General features: G+C 33.0%; 2 protein-coding genes across 3 annotated transcripts; both read right to left on the reverse strand.

Annotated features, from left to right (window-relative positions):
* Positions 1 to 1,267: 1,267 nt before the first annotated feature.
* On the reverse strand, positions 1,268 to 4,385 carry LOC139855689 (zinc finger protein MAGPIE-like). The gene is made up of 3 exons (XM_071844936.1): positions 4,163 to 4,385; positions 3,349 to 3,745; positions 1,268 to 2,323 (listed from the first exon to the last, which is right to left on the reverse strand). The coding sequence occupies exons 1-3, from the start codon at positions 4,287 to 4,289 to the stop codon at positions 1,459 to 1,461; spliced, it is 1,389 nt and encodes a 462-aa protein (XP_071701037.1). The 5' UTR covers positions 4,290 to 4,385; the 3' UTR covers positions 1,268 to 1,458.
* A 12,608-nt stretch (positions 4,386 to 16,993) lies between these two features.
* LOC139851852 (uncharacterized) lies at positions 16,994 to 25,660 on the reverse strand. 2 transcript variants are annotated; one of them, XM_071841030.1, is made up of 11 exons: positions 25,533 to 25,660; positions 25,385 to 25,436; positions 24,293 to 24,429; positions 23,907 to 24,050; positions 23,353 to 23,496; positions 19,819 to 20,030; positions 19,625 to 19,739; positions 19,162 to 19,250; positions 18,948 to 19,044; positions 18,455 to 18,546; positions 16,994 to 18,308 (listed from the first exon to the last, which is right to left on the reverse strand). In XM_071841030.1, the coding sequence occupies exons 1-11, from the start codon at positions 25,551 to 25,553 to the stop codon at positions 17,192 to 17,194; spliced, it is 2,220 nt and encodes a 739-aa protein (XP_071697131.1). In that variant the 5' UTR covers positions 25,554 to 25,660; the 3' UTR covers positions 16,994 to 17,191. The 2 variants fall into 2 exon arrangements, with proteins under 2 accessions (XP_071697131.1, XP_071697132.1); XM_071841031.1 differs by lacking the exons at positions 25,385 to 25,436; positions 25,533 to 25,660 and having other exon boundaries at positions 24,261 to 24,405.
* Positions 25,661 to 26,542: the final 882 nt, after the last annotated feature.

Below are 26,542 nucleotides of genomic sequence, written 5' to 3' on the forward strand. Positions count from 1 at the left end.
CATCTTTTTGGTAGACCACTTCACAATGATTGTGAAATGGTCGACCAACTTTCAAAACATGTAGTCAACCATCACTATTGAAGTGGTCGACCAACTCCTCTTTTATGTTTGGTAGACTATGCAGTCAACCATCATTGTGAAGTGGTCGACCAACTCCTTGGTAGACTACGTAGTCGACCATCGTAATGAAGTGATCGACCAACTCTTCTTTAATGTTTGGTAGACTACATAGTCAACCATCGTTGTGAAGTGGTCGACCAACTCTTTGGTAGACTACGTAGTCGACCATCATATTGAAGTGGTCGACCAACTCTTCTTTAATGTTTGGTAGACTACATAATCAATCATCTTTGTGAAGTGGTAGACCAACAATTGGTCGACTGCAGACAAAAAAAGGGTAGTCGACCACTCTATACCTGTGGTCTACCAAAATGATGGTCGACCCATTGGTGTACATTGTCAAAATTTTTAAAAAAAATATATTTTGTCCGAAAATTTTGAAAAAAATGGATTTTAGCGAATTTCCCAAATTGAAATACAAAAGATAGTTTGCATCATTTGGATGAATCTCTTTTTCTCTTCTAAAGTAGTCAATGAAAGGTATCATTTAAATTTAAATTTTAACCGTTATGATAGAAATATTGATCGCATGATTTATAAGGGAATTGATTTGATTACTAGAATTTTAGATAATTTTGGTTATAAAATTGGATAGCACTATTAACATAAAAGAGAATAAGATTGAGTGTTAAGATGTTAACCAATGTGATAGACAAATCAGTTTGTAAATCTAATTTGTATACTAGTTTTATTTTGAAAGTGTAGAATTGGTCGGTTTATAATTTATATTTATAATTAAGTTATAAAATGGATAAATGGATGATTTTTTTATGGTCAAGCTATTCTAGAAAGACGGACATTTCGACTCAAAACGCATGCAATCTGGCCATTATATTTTTGTGACAGTGTCCAACCTTCCTTGTGATGGTAGCCGATTATACATGATTTTTTTGAGATAGTCGGATATTCTCTCAAATCTGTGAAAATTTCAAGTAACGCTATTGAAAAATTCTATCCGATCCGTCTTTGAAGTTATTGTTAAACATAAACCCTTAGAAATACTTGGGCAATGTGCATACACAACAACTCTACTATTGCAAAAGAAAAAGAAGGGGAGAAAAGGAACATAATTTATTTAGTTATAAAACTCTTTCATTAAAATAAAATGTAACCAAAGGATACTACTAAAGATAAACAATAATGGAGTTTAAAAGGACCTACTTTTTGTTTTTCTTATTTAGCCTCACCACTACCAACACTAGCTCTTTTTCCCTTTTCAATTCTCAAATCAAAAAGCTACCATCATATACATATCATTTTCTTAAAAGTTCTCAAATGAGCATCTGAATATGCATGTATCATATCATCTCTTTATATCTCATGCAATTTCAACCCCCTTTACACATGATCAAATCTCATTCTAGGATGACAAATTGGTTGAATTCCTACTCCAAGAAAATCCCTAGTTTGCCCTCCATGATTTTCTTCAATTTGTATATGCCTTCTTTTACTAGGAGGATACATTTGGTCCAAACTCGAAAAATCATTTTCCATGATTATTGGACTTGTACTGTACAACCCACAAAACTTATTCTCATCTTGAACTTGAGTAATGGTATTAGTAGTAGCAATAGTACTAGTAATTGAAATTGGACAAGTGTTGCTAGACTTTGATCCAAAGTTTCCTAGAAACAATGAATTGCTTGTTGTAACGGATGATGTTGAGCCCATTTGTGCTGCCTTTTGTAACAAACTGGTTGCAGACATACTTGTGGTGGCTGCGTGTTTTTGGTGCAAAGAGTTTTGAGTGTCGAATAATGAAGGCGTGTTTAAATTTACCTCATTAGCCGAAATGGTGTTTACTCCAAAGATACCCCAATTTGTTTGATTATAATCGGAAGGTGGTAGAGGGTGGTTTTGTTGATACAAAACTGATCCTAATTGATGCACGTCTTGTAGATCATTATGAGTGTTATTATTATTGTTACTGTTATTATTAGTGTTAGGCGTCCATAGTGAAAGTCCGTCTTGTATAGTAGGGTCAAGATGGCTTTCAAAGTTGTTCGAAATAGGCTTGAAAATGGAAGGGAAGTGTTGAGCCATGGTCGGACCGGAAAGAACAGGCGGTCCTACGAAATGGTAGTTTACATTTCCAAGTGATCCTGGTTGTGTTACATTGTTGAAATGTGATGAGGCTGTAACCCTTGCAGTTTCCTCAGCCAATGCATCGCAAAATGCCCTATGAGTTATGAAGCTGTCTCTCCTGCATATATATATATATATATCGCTCAATAATGTATTATTTAAATTGATTAATAACAAAAAAGAAAACATCAAAGGCCTAAATAATTTCATGAATTAATCCTATCCAGATTAATAAACATGTAAACGGATCATGTTTACCATGTTTAGTTTACCCTTTTTCATCGTTCAACCCAAATATAGTACTAGGTTTGAAATTGAAAACTCTTACGATGATATCAGAATTCTAACCAGTATAAACTATTCTTAAGATGGTTTTATCCGCATTAATAAGAAATCGTAAAATAAAATAAAATTGTTTATTATTAAGTCTAGATAACTAAGTTCCTTTATATGAAAAAAAATCCCACACAATTCTTGAAAACAACCCGAGTTGTTTCAAAACATTTTAAAAAGATAAAACGTGATTTCTAGCCATTTAAATGTGGACCCAAATTGAAAGTGTGATACATTCTTTTCCAAGCTATTTATAGGTCATTTTCATTATCTGGATATAGTGCTGACATATTGTCAAAGATATATACTTGATTATCTTGCAATGAACGTTTGTAGCTTACTAGCTTAAATTAAATTTAAAATTAAAATCACCATAATGCAATAATTTTGGATTGACCAGTCTATATGTGAATAATGGTCAAAAGTTCATGGACTGTGAGTCACCCTTGAACCAATGATATACTAAACATAACCAGTATTTTTTTATATTTTTAACAAAATACATTGTTACACCAATTATTTAAACTACAGATATGATTGTACGTAAAATAAATTATAATTTCATGAAAAGATAAATTAATGGTATTTTTCATTTATCAAACTAGCTATTATGAAATGAATGCAACCTATATATACATACTTAGATAGATATAGAGAAGTAAAATGTGTATAAGCTAGGTGAATTATTTCAATGAAATAACAAGAGATTAACTACCTTAAATGTATGCATATGCTTGTAGTAATTCTTAATTGTTTCACCTTTGATTGATATATGTATTAATTATTAAGTAAATTAAGGTGGAAATTTACCTTGAAAATATTGTCCCACAATCACATTTGTATTCTCTTGTCCCACATGTTTTAGAATGAGCTTTCCAATCAGATTGCACTGCATAACACTTTGAGCATTTTGCACACTTCCATTTCTTCTCACCATGTTTCCTACAAAAATGTTTCTTAATACCAGTCAAGTCTCCAAGTGCCCTTGATGGATGATTATGAACACAAGACTTTTCGGGGCACACATAAACACGTTTTCTCACTTCTTTGCTTGTTCGTTGCTTTAGTTTCCATGGTAGATTGTGACCTCGTCGATGAAGTTGAAGATTCTGATCTCTTTGAAATCCCTTCCCACAAATCTCACACAAGAATCTGTTTGTTGCCATTAATGTTTTTGGCGACAAAGCGATCACTTCCGCCTCAGGATCTGCAAATTTGCAAAAAAAAAAAAAAAGGTTAATATTATCTATCTATTATAATCAACTATAGCTCAACTCTTAAATGAATAAGACTAAAAGTTAGGTTTTTTCTCCAAGAGGGTTGCAAATGGCCAAAAGTAGCAACTTTTATATCTTTTGACAATACAATGGTATATTGAATAACAGGGAGGTGATTTGTACATGAAACTATAGTACTAATGCATAAATATAATAAGGTAAAACACTCAATAACTTAACTACTATGATACAAGGTGATACATAATGCACTGCAAGAATATGCATATAACTTGTTTATTTGTAACAATAACCTCCCACATGATCTAAAGATCTATATAGGAATTCAAAAGATAACGAATTGAAACACCATAATTATAAAAATAAATTAGTTTATAGTGTGTACATGCCTGGAGTTCCTGGAAGATTTCTTTTTTTCTTGATGGTAGGAGGATCAGAGGAAGGTGGTGGGAGATTGTTGACGTGTGAAAAACTGTTTTGAATTATGGTTTCTTTGGTTAAAAGGTTTTCTAACATCTTGACCTTAATTTGATGATTGTTTTTGTTGTTAATGATCTAAGATATTTGAAGTAGATCTTGCACTTGTGTGTAGTATAGTGTGTGTTATTAGAAGATAAAATAATCAAGTTGCAAAAACAAAGGAATTGAATGAGCAAGACCTAATCAAGGTCACATTTTCTTAAATATAGCAAAGGAAACATGTCTATCTCACTCTCTAGCTTTTCACTCGTGGCATCTTTTTAATTAATTAATTAACAGAGTAATTAATTAGTTAATATATATATATATTTATGTGTGTGGTCGTGGAACCACTTTTTGTCGGGGATTAATTTTAGAAATAAAATTCCACTACAAATAAACATAAAACGTTTTGTGCTGTGTTGGGCTGAGAATAACAGTTTTAGTGAAAAGATTTTGCTAATGACAGCTTTTAGGGTTATCATTATATGCATTAGTTAATTGTACCTAACAGTTATTAGAGACTTTTTAACTCAGGATTATCAAGATCTACAGTAATTTAAACTGTGTTAATGATGGCCATAAGGACTATAGTTAGCAAACTTCTTAATTAAAATCGGTTAGATAAAACTTCACATAACATTTAATATCTTCGATTTTCTTTTTCTTTTTTTTCTTTTTTTTGGCATACCATCTAATCTAATTCTGTAAGACCATCAATATCGCAGTGTGATCCTGTCTGATGCCGCCTACATGGCCTTACAAACGGCCCACAAACGCCAGGAATGAGGCGTCTGTGGACGTTTCTCGAGGGGCGTTTGCCTTCAAAAAACGCAGAAGTGGGAGGGCGTGATTGTGACAACCCGAAAATTTCCAACCAAATTTAAACTTTAATCTTTATATGTTTCCGACACGATAAGCAATATTTGTTAAGTTAAATTGCAAGAATTTTAAACTATGTTCATACATTCATTCAACCTCGACCAAGTTCCAACGATTCACGAACCATTAAACGAATATGATTATATATGTATATGTGTATATATATTATAACTTGAAACGTAAACAAAATATTAGATTAAATACTTTATATGATTGTATCTGTTTCAAAATGTTTATCAATGGAATTAGAAGATAAGATCAAATGATTAAATTATCAGATATATTGAATTATGATTACAAGTCTCTGTTGAAAGGCCCACGTTGATTTGAGAAATCTTTCCATTTTAACAATTTTCAAAAAATGGTAAAGTGATTTATAAATAAGAATAAATTGTCAATCATTGAGAACTAGACAAAGGATAGTGGAAGATTGAATCTCATAAAGACTCGATTGATCTATTTAGTTTCAAACGTACAAAAACGTTTTCAATTTAAAAAGAACTTTATTATTAAAACGTATATAACTTTTATAAATATCTAGAATCACTTTTGACAACTCATTACTTAACTAGTATGATAAAGATAACGATATTTATATTTTATTTTATTAAATATATATAACGATTTAAATTAATATTATATATATTTATACGCGTATTATACGTACATAATTTTATACTTTTACTATACTTAAACTTTACCTTTACTTTACTTTAACTTTAATAATTTACTTTAATAATTCACTTTAATAATTCATACTTTAATAATTCACTTTAATAATTCATACTTTAATAATTCACTTTAATAATTCATACTTTAATAATTCACTTTAATAATTCAAAAATCTATTATAAATAGAATTCAATAGGTTTCATTATTTCATAGAAACTTGAAAATATTTTTCTCTAAACTCTCTCAATCGATGTACATATATATTTACTCCGTATTATTTCAAGATATTATTAGTATACATAAAATATTACGACGGAGTGCTGTCCGAGTGATTTCGAAATTGTTTTTCGAGTAGGATAGGATTAAGGAAATTATGGATTATAGCTATGGAGGTGATTGGGTATGGTTCATGGGTATGCTCGTGAGGTCAATATAGTGTTTATCATTTCCGTTGCGTCTACGTACCTTTCCTGCAATATTGAATCTCAATATTGATACGTGAGTACTCATAATTTAACTTTTACATACTAATAGTGTATCTCTGACTAGTGCTCGAGTATTTAGGATTATGCATGCTTGTACTTTTGATATTGCCCTTAGACAGGTTAGGTTGAATATTGAATTAGTTACACTTGCGGTTGAGATAAGGTATAAGATATGCATGTCCTTGGAAAGCTAGCGAAAAATTAAGAACTTTTCCTTTAGATATCGAATGGTTTCGATGAACGGATTAGAAGTTATAATCAATTGAATTTTTGATATTTTTATTAAAAATGATTATTATTATCGTCGTTTTTTATCGTCGTTTTAGTTTTATCTTATTATTATCATTATTATTATCTTTATCAATAAAAGGGATTTATCATTAAAAATTGTTATTTTTTTTATTATTACTATCGTTATTATCGTTAAAGTTATAATTATTATTATTATTATTATCCAATTATTATTATTATTATTAGTATTATTATTATTATCATTATTAATATATATATCATTATTTAAAAATGGTTATTGTTATTGTTATTATTATTATTACTATATTATCATTAAGATAATTATTAGTATTATCGTTAATAATGTTATAGTAACTATCATTATTAATATAAGTGTAATTAAAACAAATATTGGTAACACCTAATTATTTTGATTACTATTATTATCATTATTATGAACACGATATAAAAGACGATTAAAAGCTATTAAACGAAATGATTAGGAAATAATGAGTAAGAGTATCATGATAAAATTAAAATATTATAAGATATTGATTTAGATAAAATTATCGTTCTTATTATTTTTATCATTACTATTATTATTAAAAGTATCGTTAGTATTAAAACTATCATTTTAACAAAAATTATCATTTTAATAGAAATGTCATTGTTACTATAAAATATCATTATTATTATTATTTTAAATAGAATTATTATTTTAAAGATAATATTAAAAATTATCGTAAATATTAAAGTTATCATAATTAAAATTATCGTTTTATCATAATGTCATCTTAGTAATTATAAATATTGATATTTTTATAATAATATATTTTTTATAATAATAATTATTATTACAAAATAATACAACTTTTACTTACTATCATTATAGATATTATTTTATCAAATAAATATGTGATACAAACATATTTTACTACGTGTAATAACTTACTTTAATAATACCTATCATATTATCTTTATGATACTAAATGAACCCTATAAATTTTATTACTTAATATATATAAAAGTATATTTTATTACATAAATTTAATATAAAATTTTATTTATTAATAAATAAATTATATTATTACTCTAATAAATCTTTTAAAAATATTTAAAAATATAAAACGACGATATTTAAACTATATATTAATCATGTATAGATTTTTGAAAATTATTTTGAGTCAAATTTACTTTTGTTGACTTTTGCATATTAGTCTCGAGCATTAGGATTGTGGTACACTATGACTTGACCTAATTTGTTAGACAAATATTGACCAACACATAATTATATATAATTAATTTAGGTTCGTGAATCCGAGGCCAACCTTGCACTTGTTCAATGACGTTATATGTATTTTTACTACGAAATACAGTATGGTGAGTTGCATTTGCCTTTTTACCCTTTATATTTTTGGGACTGAGAATACATGCGCTTTTATAAATGTTTGACGAAATAAACACAAGTAATTGAAACTACATTCTATGGTTGAATTATCAAAATCGAATATGCCCCTTTTTATTAAAGTCTGGTAATCTAAGAATTAGGGAACATACACCCTAATTGACGCGAATCCTAAAGATAGATCTATTGGGCCTAACAAACCCCATCCAAAGTACCGGATGCTTTAGTACTTCAAAATTTATATCATGTCCGAAGGAGGATCCCGGAATGATAGGGGATATTCTTATATGTATCTAGTTAATGTCGGTTACCAGGTGTTCACCATATGAATGATTATTTTTGTCTCTATGCATGGGACGTATATTTATGAGAACTGGAAATGAAATTCTTGTGGTCTATTAAAATGATGAAAATAAATGATTATGATAAACTAATAAACTCACCAACCTTTTGGTTGACACTTTAAAGCATGTTTATTCTCAGGTGTTAAAGAAATCTTTCGCTGTGCATTTGCTCATTTTAAAGATATTACTTGGAGTCTTTCATAGCATATTTCGAAGAACGTTGCATTCGAGTCATTGAGTTCATCAAAGATTATTATTAAATCAATTTATAGTTGGATAGTGGATATTATGAAATGGTATGCATGCCTGTCAATTTTCAATGTAAAGAAAGTTTGTCTTTTAAAAACGAATGCAATGTTTGTAAAATGTATCATATAGAGGTCAAATACCTCGCAATGTAATCAACTATTGTGAATCGTTTATAATGTATATGAACGGGTCCTTTCAGTGATGATGCGGTGTCAGATGGTGATTGGTTCCAATTATTTTCTCTCTCCAACTTTTAATTATTATTTTTTTTTGAAAGGCAAGTTATTGGCATCGAATACTCTCATTTGCCATGCACGCACGCTTTCGGGCAGGAAACCCGAACCGCATTACAGGGATCCGAACCTTATACCATCCCGAGGGGAAGGTGGTCGGACCTGGGTCCTGAATACGGGTCGGTAAAACCTTCCCTGGGGCAACTCGGCTTTCAGGAAATAAATCCCACAAATACCAATCAAAATTTACACCTCAAATACCAATCAAAATTTACCACATCACCTTCAAACTTCTTACAAAAACCCACAATTACAACTACCTCATTCCCCTGTCATGGTCATGTCACCGACAACAGGGCGGAACTTGAACCCGACCACAGATGGGACGGGTGCAAAAACTTATTAAATTTTTCAGTGATAGTGTGATGACCCGGAAATTTCTGACCAAATTTAAACTGAATCTTTAACGTTTCCGACACGATAAGCAAAGTCTATGAAGTTGAATCTCAAAATTTTGAACTATTCAATTACCCTTCGATTGTTCTCAATTATTCGCGAACAATTATATGTAAATAGATACATATACTATAATTTGAAAACGTAACAAAGTGTGGAGTATATGATACTGTGCATTAAACTTATTGGTTTGATTATCTGATTTATATATTTAACTACGGAGTTAAAAGATTATGCCAAACGATTGAATGAAAGGATATTTATTGAGTCCCTTAAGGATTATGATATTATTACGGGTCTCTGTTGTGAGGTCCACTTTGATTTCGGAAATCATTCATTTTTAATAGTATTCGGAATAAATGGTAAAGTGTTTGTTTAAATAACGTAATTTGGATACATACAATAATAAGGAATATTAACTGTTAGAATTAGATATATTTGATTTCAAGTTATTTAGTAAACGATAGTAACATTCGATTGATATTTAGATAAGTTAACTAAAACGTTTAAGATGAACAAGTAAAACACTAATTTACTACAGTATTTTCGAATTGCTACAGTACCCGAAAAGCTACAGTGTTTTCGAAAAACACTATTTGTTACAGTAAAAACGACTTTGCTACAGTGCTACAGTGAAACGACTTTGCTACAGTAAAACACTATTGCTACAGTAAAACACTATTTACTACAGTAAAACACTATTTGCTACAGTGAAACACTATTTGCTACAGTATTTTTATGTCGACGAACTAGCAAACAAAAGCGGATCAGGCGGCCATGCGATCACATGGCAAAAGCACTGAAAACCCATGCGATCGCATGGGGTACTGTAGCAGGCCACATACTATAAAAACTCGATTTGGTTCCAGTTTGTTTCCTCAAACAATTTTACTCCGTAACCATTTATTTATTTAAATAATAATAATAATAATAATAATAATAATAATAATAATAATAATAATAATAATAATAATAATAATTATTATTATTATTATTATTATTATTATTATTATTATTAGTATTATTAATTAATATTATACATAAAATACTACGACGAGGTTATGAGCGTGTCACCTTCAAAATGGGTTTTCGAGCAGGATAGAGCTAAGGAAATTATGGGTCATAGCTATGGAGGTTATGGATAATATTTGTGGGTAATATTCGCAAGTCAAAACTAGTGTTTATTATCTATGTTACGTCTACGTACTTTCCTGCAATATTGAATCACAATATTGATACGTGAGCATTCATATCTTATCTTTTATATATTAATTGTGTATCCATGTCTAGTGCTCGAGTATATATATTTATACATGATTGTATGCTAAATTTCGTCGTTAAACAGTTTATGATGAATCACGAATTAAATACATATATTACTGGTAAAAGGTATATGATATACATGTTTTTGAAAAGCTGACGAAAAATCAATAAATTTTCATTTAGATATCGAATAATTTCGATGAACGGATTAAAAGATATGATCAACTGAATTATGATTGACGTTAATTGAAATTACTTTTGAATCTGCAATTAAGATTTAAACAACTTGTCTACGAGATTGATAAAATGGATTTTTAAATATTACCAGCCGAGAAAATGAATTCTTATATAAGACACATCTCGTTTTGTTGAACTGTTGTCAAAATTGACTTTTTGAAACAACTTTGGATAACTTTTGTATGTCGATCTCGAGCATTAGGATTGTGATACACTATGACCTGACCTAGCTTGATAGACATTTATTGACCAACATATGTTCTCTAGGTTGAGATCTACGATTATTTGATATTCCGAGTTTCGGTCACATTACGATGAACGACTTTATATGCTGCTAAGGTGAGTTTCATTGCTCCCTTTTTAATTGCTTTTGCAATCTATATTTTTGGATTGAGAATACATGCAATTTATTTTAAACGCAATGGATACAAGTACATACTAAATTCTACACTGAGTTTGAACCGAAAATCCCTTAGCTTTGGTAACTAGTAGCTGCCAGTACATAGGATATGGACTGGTGGGCGCGAATAACAGTATATGGATCCATAGGGCTTGACATCCCCGTCCGAGCTAGAGCGCTAGCCTTTTAACGGACGTGTGTTATTTGAGTTTAGGACACGTTGTTTTGCGTGTATTAAAACGAATGGGGTATTTATCATTATAACGTTAAAGCTTAGTTACCAGGGTGCTCTGTTATGTAGAATCTATTGATAAACGTTTCTGGATGAAACAACTGAAATCTTGTGATCCACTTTTATATACAGATTATACGAAACACTAAAACTATGAACTCACCAACCTTTGTGTTGACACTTGTTAGCATGTTTATTCTCAGGTTTTCTAGAAGTCTTCCGCTGTTTGCTTATATGATAGACAAGCTATGTGCATGGAGTCTTACATGGCATATTTTTCAAGAAAACGTTGCATTCACCAAATCATCACCATGTATCTTATTTTGACTGCATTGTCAACGGAAGTACTGTTGTAAACTATTATTTACGGTGATTGTCTATATGTAGAAATCATCAGATGTCGAAAACCTTTGATTTAAATATTCATATATGGTTTGCCTTTTCAAAAGAATGCAATGTTTATAAAACGTATCATATAGAGGTCAAATACCTCGCAATGAAATCGATGAATGACGTGTTCGTCCATATGGATTTGGAGCGATCGTCACAGATAGCTGGGGCAAACACCAATAAAAATCTTATTTTTTAGTAATAATTTTTTTTTAGTGTAAATTTTTTTTTTTAAATTCAGCTGGGACGGGTGCCTCGTCCAGTCGTAACAATGTTCCGCTCCTGATCGACAATATCTAAAAAGTACCTCCCTTTTACTCCACCTCAACATTACCATTATCAGTGGTCTAAGGGGTTACTCGAGTTCCTCGGTGATCCAATCCAACTTATTTAACAGCTAGCAAAAAATAATTTTCTTAATAATTTAAGTTTCTCTTATGATGTTGTCGAGAATTGGACATATAATAGCTAGGCTTCACGCTAAAAACAAAAATGTTACTCCTTTTTAATTAATTCAATCATCAATTAACTGTTTCAATATAAACCTATACATCTTCAATTTATGTAATATCTTCATTTATAAAAATCAAACACATACAAGTAAACATGATTACTCGATCTTGACTATATATATATATATATCGATTTTTATTGTCTGAACTAGTTAATTACTCTAGGTAATCGAATACACGTGGTGATTAAATCCAAAGGAAACGAAGAAATGAACAACAGAAAAGTGAAAACTGAATAAATAAATAAATAAATAAAATATAATAGCTGATGGCCAGTTTGACTCTCGGTGAAAAGTGTGTCAACTTCAAATGCTGTTGATTCAATAAATCTCATGCACAACTTGCAGTTTCATTTTCATAAATATTTTATTAAATTGTTATTTATAATACTTTTACTTTTGTCTAATTATAAAAGAATTATGTTATTTTCTCTAGTAAATATTGCATGATAGCATTTTTTACATAATAAAAGCATATAAATTTTGGTTTATATATATAGTACAACAAGTAAATATACATACCATTTCAGATGCATGCAGCTTGTATATATCTCGAGGCTTTACAGACATGAAAAGGGAATCTCACATGACAAATTTGAATAAATGTGGGTTGGATCCATGTTAACGTATATTGCATTTACAAAGCAATGTATACACGTACAAATTTATTTATTTATTGTTATATTATTGTGACTAAGATTAGAGAGGATGGTAGTTTATAAAAAGAAAAGAAAGCTAACAATTTAAACGTTGAATTATTGTTATTTATGACCAAAATTCACTCCATCTTATATAAATTAGCATATCAGAGGAAGAAAATCGCAAGGGTTATAGGTTGTAAATAGGAAGAAAGTCGGCAGAGAAAGGTAGAAGGTTCGGGAATTGCGTTAAAACCAATATATATAGTGACAACATAAAAGACCAAACTACCCTTTTTGAATAAAAAAAAATGCAGTGAACAATAAAACGAATTTGTTCAAATGTAATAGTATTAATAAACGTCCATTATACCAAAAGACCATTCTCACAACCTTCCTCTTAGAAATCTCACATCAATGTCGCATGAGCAATTCGTCAAAGGCCTAAAGAAATATTGAACCCGTGTCATCGGGTGACACGTACCCTTTAGATTAACTAGGACCCACGTTAATAAATCAAATTACAGATACTAATACAAAATGTACAATCATCATATCTATTTTATTATACCGTTCTCAAAATTGGTCGAAATAACGGATGTGAGGAAGGGAGGGAAGGAAGTGACGGTGATTTGAGAAAGCTACTCGTGCCAATGATTTCCTCCTAAAAAGTGTTGAGGGCAGGTGAGGGCGAACTTAGTTAAGTATAATAGGTTTGGTTCTTACAAATTTAACTGCATCATAACTTTATGGCTAATACGGTTTTATTATTAGTAATAAATATTAAATTATCAGGGGAGTCAATGTGCTCTTTCATAGATGAGTTTCCTCGTTTATTCAAAAATAATATTAAATTTTTAAGTACGGAGTAATTTTTTATTACTATTTATTATTATGTTTATTAATATTAATTATTTATCGTTAAATGTAAATGGATTTATAAGAAATTAAGGTGTTTGGAGTAAAAAAGAAGGAAAAAAATTTAGTTAAAAAGAAAAAGGCAGAAAACTGACAAAGGCAGTGAATTTTTGGAAATGTGGGCAGTCGTCTAGTTGTGGGCTGACTTTTACTGGCAAACCCTTAATCATAATCTAATCATATTTTTAACTTTTAACTTTGTTTTTTATTTAATCTTTGGATTTTAGTCTTTGATCTTTGGTGTCCTTAGAATATTCTTCCCTCTCCCGAAGCTTTCAACTTTCAAGATCTATTTGATTCCTCTTTTGAGTTAATTTTATTTTCTTTAAAGTCATTATTCATTGATTAATTAATCATTTCAAATATAACTTTTAATAATACGGAGTAAAATATTTTAGAAACTTTTTTTTTATAAACGCATCCTAATATCATTAATAGGCTGTACATGCATTATTATTGTTGTACAGTACACACACAGATGAGTTGAAACATGTTAGACTAGTCACGAAAAGTGTTGAAATTATCACTGCCTTATTATTATTTTTTTTTGAAAAGCAAACCTTTATTTCAATTCAATCAAAACAATACAAACACGAGGACCTTCTAAAAGGCCATGATCCAGGCATACACGATTACATACAAGGATGTTGAGAAAACATCCATGAAAGCTAGAATACAATTACAAAAAACACGATTTCGGGTTTGATAACCACGTTAACCAATCTATCGATTTTCCTTTGATCCTTCTTGCTATCCACTCAAAAGACTTGACTTGAATCTCATTTAACGCTACCGGGCTACTCCACGAATTATATATTGTGATAAAAAAATAGTATTCATAATTCAATGGGCGTGATCTAGTTTTGCTCAATTTTTTGTAATATTTGAGTTGTTCATGTTTTGATGAAAGGGTTCATATCTATTATGATTTTTTTACGCCAAAAAATAGCTCATGAATCATAAAATATAAAAATATTACTAGTAATAGCTATTGAATACATAGTATAAATAGTAATAGCTCAGGATATTCAAAATAGCAATAGTTCAAGAAATGACACATTCAAATAATCAAATGATATCAAAGATCTTTTATTTCATTTGGTCTAGAGAAAATAACAGGGAACAATGGTTAATAATATTATATAGATATTGTTGTCGACTAGTGAAAAACCGTATGCACATTTTGAAAACTTTGACATATTTCGGAAAAAGTAAAAGGTTGTCACCAAGGGTATGTTTGTTTCTTTGGTTGTCTTCTTGTGGCTACACAAGATCGATATAGTAAATAAGCTCTTGATTTGGTCAATGCTAACAACTCCTAAAAAATGTTTTATACTTCCCAAGACATATGCATGGGTATAATTATATGTCTTTAAGCTAAATCCATGTGATTTAGTTTTTCATAGATTAGTCTCATTCTTTGGATCCTCTATATGGTCGTGCTTGTACACAATAATTAGGATTTAGGAATATGGAATATGAATTAGTTGTCTTGGATATAATCCATAGAGTCGAGTCGATGGTGATAGTTAATCAAATATATATCATACTAATTAGTGATTTAATACCAAGTCTTTTTTATCTTGTAATTTTTTATTTCTATTTGCTACTTGATTATTAAAATGTCTTTTTCTAAAAACTTTTTAGAAATATATATTTAGGTTTGATCAATCGTCAATCTTTTAGCGAGTGAGAAAGGTATACTAATTAGGATTTTTCATGTGAAAATATCAAACCATGAAATAAAATGAAATAAAATATTGTGTTAGAAAATTAATATAAAAAACCACTGATATGTAGCAATCACATAATGATAGTAAAGAAAAAACAAATAATAATTTTGATTGATCAATTTACTTGTTCACATCATTTTATGAGTCTAACAAACTTTTTCTTTTAAACGGCAAGCTTCCATCAGCGTATCATTTATTTCAACGACACTCATCATTTACACACACACACGCGTTCGGGAGGAAACCCGAATTGAATTACAGGAACCCGATCCTTTAACCATCCCGAGGGGCAGACGGACCGAGTTTGAATCCTGAATGGATCCGGGAGAAAACCCCCTAAGGTCAATCTGGATATCCATATTTCAGGCAGATTAATTAATAGGATGGGCAGAACGAGGCTCGAACCCATGACCTAATCCCCAGCCCCAACACACAATGTGAAGGGGATGTCGTTGAAGCAATGATTCGTTGGCTGAGTCTAACAAACTTCTTTTCAAATTCATGATACTTTAGAGAGAACGTGTGATTTTTACTTGGTTGTTTGCGACATAATCGATTTATAACGTGATAATTTCTACATTTTTCTTGACCACACTAAATATGTTACTAGAAGTGAAAATACTTGTGTCAGTGGTTCGAATCCACTTCTAAGCGGACCAAGGGTCCAAAGGCCGGGAGCCGATTTAAAGAACTTAATACTTTTTAGACGGCCCGCAGACCAATTTACGATGTCTCCGTCGCTGAGTTCAAATAGAACCACAACTCTTTAACTAGGATTATTATTTTATTTAATTATTTTGCCGTTAAAATACACGACTATATAGAAACAATGGAGCGCTTCATTAAAACGATGAAGATCCACCAACATACAAGTAAAAGAAACAAACAAGAACGAGGTCAACCAACACAAAGCAACCTAACTAAGGCCGAACAAGACTAAAAGCGAATCAAACCACAAGCAGCTAAACAAGATAAAATCAACAAACACTAAAGAAGACAAAGGGACAAAACCGCCAACCAAACCAAACACGAAAAACCAACAAACTACAAAGGGACATACAAAAGGAGAAAACCAAAACAAACCAAGCAAATTACAAGCCATCGACGTTGAACCTTTTTAGCTTGGCTCCATTCACCACCTTTCCTTTATTCGGCTCGCCTTTAGGTTTTGAAGTTTAACAAGTTGCCTTCAACTTTATACTCCTCAAATTCCTTCATGACCGAATCAGGAAATCCAACGGAAGTGCCCGTAACCGCAATATCACCATCCTCTTCCTAATGAATGACCTGCCTCCGAACCTCCAACAGAGCCATCCACATCTAGCAAATCACTGAGTTTCGGTCTTGTGATCGTTCTCCCCAGGCAGTGTTTCACACATTAGAAGCAAACTCTCCAAATTGATTCTCGTATATATTACATTTCCAACCTCATCGTCTTCATCTTGATCAAGTTTTGGCATGTTAAATACAAGTAATCCCCAATAAAAAATATATTATATATAAATACAATACTAAAGTAGGAAAGTTTGATACATTCCGTGTAAATTAACACAAAAAAATTGTTCTTTCAAGAATTATCTAAAGACACACTGAAATAGTGGAATGCGTCACCAATAGTTACAAATTGAGAGAAACAATTTTAGTAAAGTTCCATCATACTAATACTAATACTAATCTTGTTTACGGTCTACTAAATCCTCTACCTCGACCACTACCAAATCCGCCACTGTATCCACCCATTCGCCTGCCACCGCTATATCCACTTCTACCTCCAACACCCAGAAGACCGCTACCATAACCATTTCCACCACCAATACGGCTACTACCATAAAGACTACCACTTCGACCACCACCACCATAACCACCACGATATCCCAAACTGCTACCAAATCCACCACGACCATAGCCGGTTCCCCTACCCTCACCACCACCATAACCGCTACCCCTACCATCACCACCACCATACCCGCCACCCCTACCATCACCACCACCATACCCGCTACCCCTACCCTCGCCACAGCCATAGCCGGTTCCCCTACCCTCACCACCACCATCGCCGCTTCCCCTACCATAGCCGCTTCCCCTACCCTCGCCACCACCATAGACGCTACCCCTACCCTCGCCACGCCCAAAGCCGCTTCCTCTACTCTCACCATAGCTACTTTCATTACCCCTGCCGCGACTAACGGTACTAGCGCCACGCCAAGTACTACCAGAACCACTTGCACCACCTTCTCTGTGTGGGCCCCTACCATATCCACTTGCTCTATGCGACACACTACCAGAGACACACTCTCTATGCCAGCTGCTACTGGATACATTGTCTCGATGCCAGCTATTACCGGAATCACTTTCTCTGTGCCGGCTGCCACCAACACCACCTTCTCTGTGTGGGCCCCTACCAAAACCACTTTCTCTATGCGACACGCTACCGGATACTCTTTCTGTATGCCAGCTGTAACCGGACACACTTTCTCTATGCCAGCTAGCACCAGAACCGCTTACTCTACGAGAGTCGTTACCATAGCCAATTTCTCTATGCAAACCGCCACGAAAGCCACTATCTCTAACCGAACCGATTGCTACATATCCTCTACCTGATCCACTAACAGAGCCACTGGGTCTAGAGCCACTTGCAAGAATCCAGTTACGAAGTCCATACACATTTGCGTCATGAGGATCACCTGTTGTCCGTTTGGCTACCTCGACGGTTAACTTGCATCCAGCAACTTCAGAACGATCGAGTCGCAGAGCTAGCCTCACCCCATGGTAGTCCGCAAAGTCAACAAAAGCAATTCTGCACAATTCAGCAATCACTCTTTATAAGCAATAAGCACAAAAGATGTTAGAATATGAACCACTTCGACCCCCCCATTTTGCCATTACTAATATTATTTAATTTATAAAATATAAACAAGTCCAAGGGAGTATAATAATGCAAACCCTTTAGCAACCCCAGACTCGTGGTCTCTGGGTATCGACATACGTGTAATCTCTCCACATTTCCCAAAATGCTTTTCGAGTGCACTCTTAATCTGCAAGCAAGAGATAACAAATTGAGCAAATAAAAAAGCAGAAGAAAGATAAAAAAAAAAAAAATCATTTTATCTGTCAAATATGTTGATTCCTAAAGATGGTATGATTGCTAATGGGTCTATAAATGGGTCCAAAGTAAAACAAGTTGCATTATGTATGTTTATATGCATAAGACCTCTTATTAAATCATTTTAAATAATATTTTACATAACCATATTGAGTAAAGTCTTTGGATAATAAATATTCGGGCAACCCAACCCTTGTCAAAAACCACTCGAATAACCCAACCCTGTCTTGACTTTTGACACATTGACCAACCTATAGTTGACTTTGAATCATAGTATTGGAATGTATGTATCAAGTACACAAGTATTAGCGATTTTTATGTATAATAACATACATTTTCAACACCAACACTAGAATCAAATCCTCGTATGAATATGGTTCTTCCTGGAGCTTGAACTCCCCTTCGGTAAGGCTTCTCCATGCTAACGGGTCTATAAATGGGTCCAAAGTAAAACAAGGTGCATTACGTCTGTATATATGTTAATAGTTCAAAATATTTAATTTTAAGATAAGTAAATTAATAATAATACGATTCCAGGCCATGATACCTGTTATTTGGAGTGTACAAACCTCGTTCATTTGCTAATCCAAGTCTCACTTTCCGATCTAGCAGGACCTCCTGGTTTAGTTTGAGAGCCTGGAAAATTTGACCCATTTACTTATGAACGGGCTGATTCAGATTATGCTTTATTTCTAATGGTAATGTTAAAGTAGGCAATATTAAATAGGTCAAACGAGTTAAATGGGTCGAATGTCTTCAAAGAGTTATTTAATGCAAAAACCTCTGATAAATTACATATATTATTAAAAATTGTAGTATAATCATTAAATTATGTAACAATCAAAATCAAATTCAACGCAGTAACAAACTTTAAGTACTTCACAAGACTTGGTCAAAAAGGTTTAATATGTCAACCCAGCCAGCTCCATTCGACCCGAATCGAAATATTACCCGTTTTGAGCAGTAGCTCGACCCGCCCGCTTTGCAACCTCTTACCAATGTGCTAATACCTCTTGAGCTGCTTCAGCAGTGGTGAATTCAATGTACCCATATCCCAAGAATCTTTCATCTTTAATAGCAAAACGGATTGAGGCGATTTCACCAACATCTTTGAAAAAATCCCTCCTATAAGATCAAAAGCTACTTCTAAAATGCCATGATAACAGATAACTTGAAAAAAGACAAATGTAGAAAATGTGCTTACACATCGTCTTCTTCAATTTGAAAACTTAAATTGCCAAGAAACAAGGCTTTCGATACTGTTGATTGAGAAGTTGTTACAGTAGTGTGTTTGGTCCTTTCGGTAGCAATAGAAACCTCCTTAGAACTATCATCTCTATCATCATCTTCTTCTTCCTCATGCTCATTAGATACGCTAGTTCTTTCTGTATCTTCTGCAGTTGGAGTCAAGTCAACCTACCAAACATATAACCACTATTAATCAATGCTGTTAAAAAAAATAAAAATAATAACCACTATTAATCAAACATTGAAAGAATAGGAATGTCACAAACACTTACTTTCCAAAAATTATAAAGTTTTTTAATAAGAAATTAAGTGTGTCAAGTATGACTACTACAACTATATCATCATCGATACACTATCGGAAACTTCCTACCTGTTTGACTCATTCACTGGTGTAAAAGTTGGCCGACGCGTTGCTTTGGGGCAGAGGCGAAACTAGGATTTTTTTCACCGGGGGCAAAAAAAAAATATAAACCGTAGAAATTTTTTTGGACAAAATTTGAAGATTTTGGGGCAAAAGTTGGAGATTTTGGGGTCAAAATTTGAAGATTTTGATTCAAAAGTTGGAGAATTTAGGGCAAAATTTGAAGGTTTTGGGGCAAAATATGTAGGTTTGGGGGCAAAAAAAAAATCCACCGGGGCAAAGTCGAAAAACCCAAAAAATTTACACTGAAAAAAAAAATCCACTGGGGGCACCCGCCCCCCTTACCCCCTATCATTTTCGCCTCTGCTTTGGGGACTGACCCGTCTCGAGTCACTTAAAAACTCAAACAACAACAACAATACCCAATCCCACAAAAGTGGGGTATGGGAGAGGTGGGTGTAGACAATCATTCCTCGTACCCTAGATTAGAAGGAAGCCACTACTACACCCGCGGGTATAGAACCCGCGCCTAGATAAGGTCGTCCCTCCCTCTACTCTAGAGCAAAAGAGATTGCTTCCAAAAGGGCCTCCGGCCAGAAATGCTCCTAAAAACGAAATAGATAGGGCAAATGATACGTACCTGTAAGAGTTATGTGCGCCTAGCAAGATGCAACCATACACAGTAACCAAAAAAGAAAACACATATAGCAGTAATGCACAACAGTAGGGCAAATAGCATGGATTATATAGAGCACATAACCATTTAATCTCAAGTAGACATACAGACAAACAAAATAAATACATATATATGTGTGTGTGTATATATATATATATATATATATATATATATATATATATATATATACACACACACACACACACACATACATATATAAACCCGCACCACACATAAGCTTGGATAAAAACACATGCTTAAACATATATACATATAGAAACATTTGTAGATATATATACCTAGGTACAGATACAAGACAGACAAACACCAATACATGCACTTAGATACATATATAGATACAAACATATGCATCGGTACATATATATAGCCTAAAAACAAATAAATGGATACAGGGGCAGTGTAGCTATAGAATATCTAGTTAAAGTTATATATGTAGTAGTATAATAAAAGTATCCAACATTAAAAAAAAAAAAAAAAAAAAAATTACTCAATTATTCTAATTCTACTCCTCCACAGGCTCCTATCAGAAGTCATGTCCTCCGTTAGTAGAAGCTCTTTCATGTCCAACTTCAATCTATCCTCCATCCTACGTCTAGGTCTTACCCTTCTCCTTACGCCGCCAACGGCGAGGGTCTCGACTCTCCTAACCGGGGCTAAAAGTGGGCGCCTCCTAACATGCCCGAACCATCTAAGTCGTCCTTCCCTAAGTTTGTTGATGGTGTTCCCAACTTCCAATTTCTCCCTAAAAACTCCATTTGGTATCATATCTAGCATGGTCTTACCACACGTCCATCTAAGCATCCTCATTTCTGCCACCTCCATTCTCCTCTCTTGGGCCTTCGTCATTGGCCAACACTCTGATCCGTACAACATGGCTGGTCTGATTGCCACCTTGAAGAATTTCCCTTTCAGCTTAAGGGGGACCTTCTTGTCGCACAGCACCCCTTTCGCAGCCCTCCACTTCAACCATCCTACTCGTATACGATGCGTCACGTCCTCATCTAACCTTCCCGAATTGTGAAGCATCGAGCCTAAATATCTAAAGGACCCTTGCAGGGGTAAAATCTGATCCCCAATTCGGATATCCACTATATCGCCGCGTTCCTCTTCACTCGTCTTGAAATCGCATCTAAGATACTCCGATTTAAGTCTGCTAATTCGTAGGCCATTTGACTATAAGGCGATCCTCCATTGCTCAAGCCTTCTGTTAAGCTCATCCTGGGAATCCGAAACTAATACAATATCGTCGGCGAAAATCAGGCACCATGGGATGTTGTCTTGTATCCTATGAGTCAACTCGTCTAGGATCAAAGCGAAAAGATAAGGGCTAAGCCGTTAAGGGCAGATCCCTGATGTAAACCTATCTCTACAGGGAAAAACTCTGTGTTTCCTACCGTCGTACGTACACGAGTCTTCGCCCCCTCGTACATATCTCTAATAGATCTTATATATCTACTTGGGACACCCCTAACATTAAGAGTCTTCCAAATCAGCTCACGCGGGACACAATCATAAGCTTTTTCCAAGTCTAAGAACGCCATGTGTAGGTTCTTTTGTTTTTCCCTATACTTCTCCATAAGGCTTCTAACTATGTGAATCGCTTCCGTCGACGAGCGTCCTGGCATGAAACCGAATTGGTTCTCTGAAACCTTTGTCTCGCGTCGGAGCCTCTTCTCCATCACTCTTTCCCAAAGATTCATAGTATGACTAAGTAACTTTATGCCTCTATAGTTACTACATATTTGTGCATCTCCTTTGTTCTTGTAAATGGGAATAACCTCACTGAGTATCCATTCCATAGGCATGTTTGCGCTTCTAAACATCGTGTTGAAAATGTTTGTCAACCATCTAACCCCATCGCCTCCTAGGCACTTCCACGCCTCAATCGGAATTTGGTCCGGTCCCACTGCTTTGTTTCTCCCCATCTTTCGTAGGGCCAATCTAACTTCCTCCTGGTTAATCCTCGTGCAGAAACAGTTGTTTTGAAACTCCCGAACCTCGTGGGGTTCACCGTTCCGCTCTGGTCAAAGTTAGGTAAAAAAATATATTTTTTTATAGTTAGATTTTGTGCAAGATATCTATGTTTGAAATATATATGGTTTATGTTTGATATATTTATGAGTACTATATATATGTTTAATTTAATTATTACCAAAAGTCAACGTTGGTCAACACACGAATCGTCCCCATCTCATCCCCAACTCGTTCCTCCAAAGTCCCGACCAACTTGTCCCCGACTCGCGACTTTTACAACCATCGACGCATTTAATATGTTTCATGTAAAGCTAATCTTTTAATTTACCCGTTTGACCCATTACTCCATTAGGAATTAAATATAGCCTGAATAACCCATACATATCTAAAAAGGCCGCAATCATCACCTTTGAAAAATTTACATAAATTCAATCATTTGAAAAATAATATATACTTACACTTTCCATTTGGATTCCCATATGCTGTTCATTCTCCTCCATGGAATTATCATCTTCGTCACCTTGCTCAAACGCATTAAAGCTGATTGCTTTCTTTGTTTCGTGTAAAGTTTCTGTTGAATTCATAGATGAAGGAACCTCAACCTATAAATAGTTTAACCACCCTCGTTAAATCACTATACGGATAGCCAAACATGTTACATCGCCAAAGTGTATAATTAACTCGAGTTCTCCTAATCTTAAAGTGATTTTGGTGCCAAGAATAATTCAAGAATTTAAGATAATGTTCATGTGAGGTCATATCTATTGCAAGTTAGTGACAATGAGTATATTACTAGAGAGGGTTTAATTAAATTAACTTAAAAAGTTAATGTGCATTCATACACTATTATCAGATATCAATCTGTTCAACGAATTTAATTTCATTTCTTTTAGCTCATTTTGACCCTTCAGAAATAACACATAACCTGAACCCATATTCATAGATAAATGGGTCGAAATCACAAACTTTAAAAAAAGTGATTCAATCAAGATGAGATCTGAGGTATCCTTACATTTTTCAATGAGGTTCCCATATGCAGGTCATTATCATCATTTGAATTATCATAACCATCATCTTGCTCAAACTCATTAAAGTTGCTTGCTTTCTCTGCTTCTTGTAATATTGTTGTTGAATTTATAGATGATGGAACCTCAACCTATAATAAATAGTTTAACCATGATTATTCAATTAATGACATGAAACCTATAAAAAATACTCTGGATTTTATTTAAAGCATGGAAGGTAGTTAGTGCATGTTATCAAGTTTAAATCAACTTATTTGTGAACTACCTAAACCCTCTTGCTAAGTAAATAATACAAGTAATGATGATTAATGACTCTCAAATCAACAGAATAACAGTTGTACCCGAATAAAAATCAGTCATCAAGAAATTGAACCTTGTTCTGTTGTTCCTGGTCAGATAGTGAGGAACTTTGTTGCTCTTCATTTATACTTTCGACATCGACATTGGCGATCTTCTGCTTTTTACTTTCGACAACTTGAGGTTCAACAACCTTCTCCGCACCTCGCTTGCCTACATTTACATATATATTCAGTCCAAACATAATATAGAAAAATATCAAGTAAAAAAAGCATTTATGGAGATAGTGTAAGGATGATTGTGATGATAACATGTGTCCTAATGGTGCATCAGTAAACTACAACCCTTCTTCCCAATTTATCATAAAAGCCAAGTTCTCGGGTATGTTTGGACGTGAGTTTTTTTGGAGCTTTTAGCTTCTAGCTTTCATATTTCTAATAAAAACTTCGTTTGGTTAAAAGAACTTAGCTTTTAGATGGAGGGTAAAAGCTAAAAGGTACTAGAACTAGCGTTTGAGATAAAGTTTCAAGCTTTTTGTCATTTTACTCTATTTTTAACAGTTACAGCTACTCTACTCTGCTAAAGACCTGCCTGAATACATCTAAAAAACTAACGCCTATCAGCTATCAGCTAAAAGCTAGCAGCTAGTTTTACCAAAACATACCCCTCTTGAACACTGCCTACATAGTTTAAAACTATAAACAGATGTGCCTGATTGAGTGATTGGTATGCTTATAAAATGTCTGGCACATTCAATATTTGATACATGCACTTTGTTCTTCACTCTATCAATCTTCACTACTAATTTTAACTATCAATCTCCACTATTGATTTTAACTATGGGCATTAGACACTAGTAACACTAAATGCCCCTAAATTATCAACCCTAAAAATGTCTAAAATTCATAAAATCTTGAACACTTCCATTCCACTTTTTTATTTCTATTTTCTTAATGACAATACAAACAATGTACCACATCAATACAAAGGCACATCTACACTCCAACAATTCAATACAAGATTTATTTTTTAAGGCACACCAATGGTCAACACTTTCTTGTTTTGAATCGTATGCATATACCCATTAGTATCCTCAACCAAAAAAATAAAAATAAAATAAAAAACATTATAAAACATCATAAGAACAAGATTGAAGAAAAAAAGGTACCGTTTTTAGTTGAACTGGTGGATGGGGGTATTATATCAAGATCTGAAGCCACCTGAAATTACAAACAAGACAGAAAAATCACTTATGTTAAGATGTATTCGAATCGAATAATAATTATAAGAAATAAGAAATTGAGAAAGGAATATACTTGGGAGCTTGATTCACCCATTCGAGTAATAATCGATAAATACAAGAATGAAAAAAAAGGGGATCGTAGATCTGATTCGATGAAGCAGCAAGAAAAGGGTTTTATTGGATTAGGTTTAAAAACAAGAGTTTTACTTATACTCCGTAGTTTATACTTATGCTTTTGTTAATTCGTGAAACGTACAGTGTAGGACTTGAAAATTGACCCAAAGTGATAAACTAATAATAATGTTTGTTTGAACTTATCTTGAGAATTAAACTCAAATTTTTGAAGTATACATAAAAGTTAATAATAGTTCTAGTGTGAACAAAGTTTCAGTCATGTAAAAAATGACTTGACATGCCATTGAAGCAAAGTTATTATGCCATTGAAGCAAAGTTAATTGTTGATCTTGTCTTTTTTAACCGAATGAATGTAACGTATCGTGAAAAATGATTTAATTTTAGGTTAATTTTACTAGTAAAAGATGTATAAGATCCTGTTAAATTGATTTTTTTTTTTTATTGTTTGGATTTGGTTTTGTTTGGGCAGGAATTGCCACTGTTATTTTGGGTAGGTTTATTTATTCTTATACTTTGTTGATTTTTCTTCCTTTTTTCTTTTTTTTTTAGAAAAAAAAAAGAATATATATAGAAATAAAAGAAAATCCAACTAATAGAATGGGAGGTGATAACAAGGAGATGATCTTATGCACTATTTAATCCATCTACACCATTTAGTATAAAGTGATCATTTTATTCTTGATATTACCATATATACGAATATTAATACTAACCAATTCTTTAGTCGTTTTAAATCTTGATGGATGTAGTTTTGACTAGTACTCCGTAAAGATTTGTGTAAAATGGCTATATTTAGCAAGGATGTAAAAGACGAGAGTCGGGAACGCGTCGATCGGGACTTTGGAGGGACGAGTCGGGGACTTATCGGGCGTTGACCAACGTTGACTTTTTTAAAATAATTTTATTAAATATATATTTATAGAAATTATTATATAGAAATCGAATCTT

Source organism: Rutidosis leptorrhynchoides, chromosome 6, assembly GCF_046630445.1.
Source record: "Rutidosis leptorrhynchoides isolate AG116_Rl617_1_P2 chromosome 6, CSIRO_AGI_Rlap_v1, whole genome shotgun sequence".
NCBI lineage: Eukaryota > Viridiplantae > Streptophyta > Magnoliopsida > Asterales > Asteraceae > Rutidosis > Rutidosis leptorrhynchoides.

Bases quoted from the DNA above. Each gene is read 5' to 3' on its own strand.
- LOC139855689 (XM_071844936.1), bottom strand. From the start codon at position 4,289: ATGTTAGAAAACCTTTTAACCAAAGAAACCATAATTCAAAACAGTTTT. The intron at 3,746-4,162 runs GCATGTACACAC...GCAAATTTGCAG, and splicing joins AAATCTTCCAGGAACTCCAG to ATCCTGAGGCGGAAGTGATC. The intron at 2,324-3,348 runs GTAAATTTCCAC...ATATATATGCAG, and splicing joins TGTGGGACAATATTTTCAAG to GAGAGACAGCTTCATAACTC.
- LOC139851852 (XM_071841030.1), bottom strand. From the start codon at position 25,553: ATGGGTGAATCAAGCTCCCAA. The intron at 19,251-19,624 runs GTATTAGCACAT...CAAATTTTCCAG, and splicing joins CTGCTGAAGCAGCTCAAGAG to GCTCTCAAACTAAACCAGGA. The intron at 18,547-18,947 runs GTATGTTATTAT...TCTTGCTTGCAG, and splicing joins CTAGTGTTGGTGTTGAAAAT to ATTAAGAGTGCACTCGAAAA.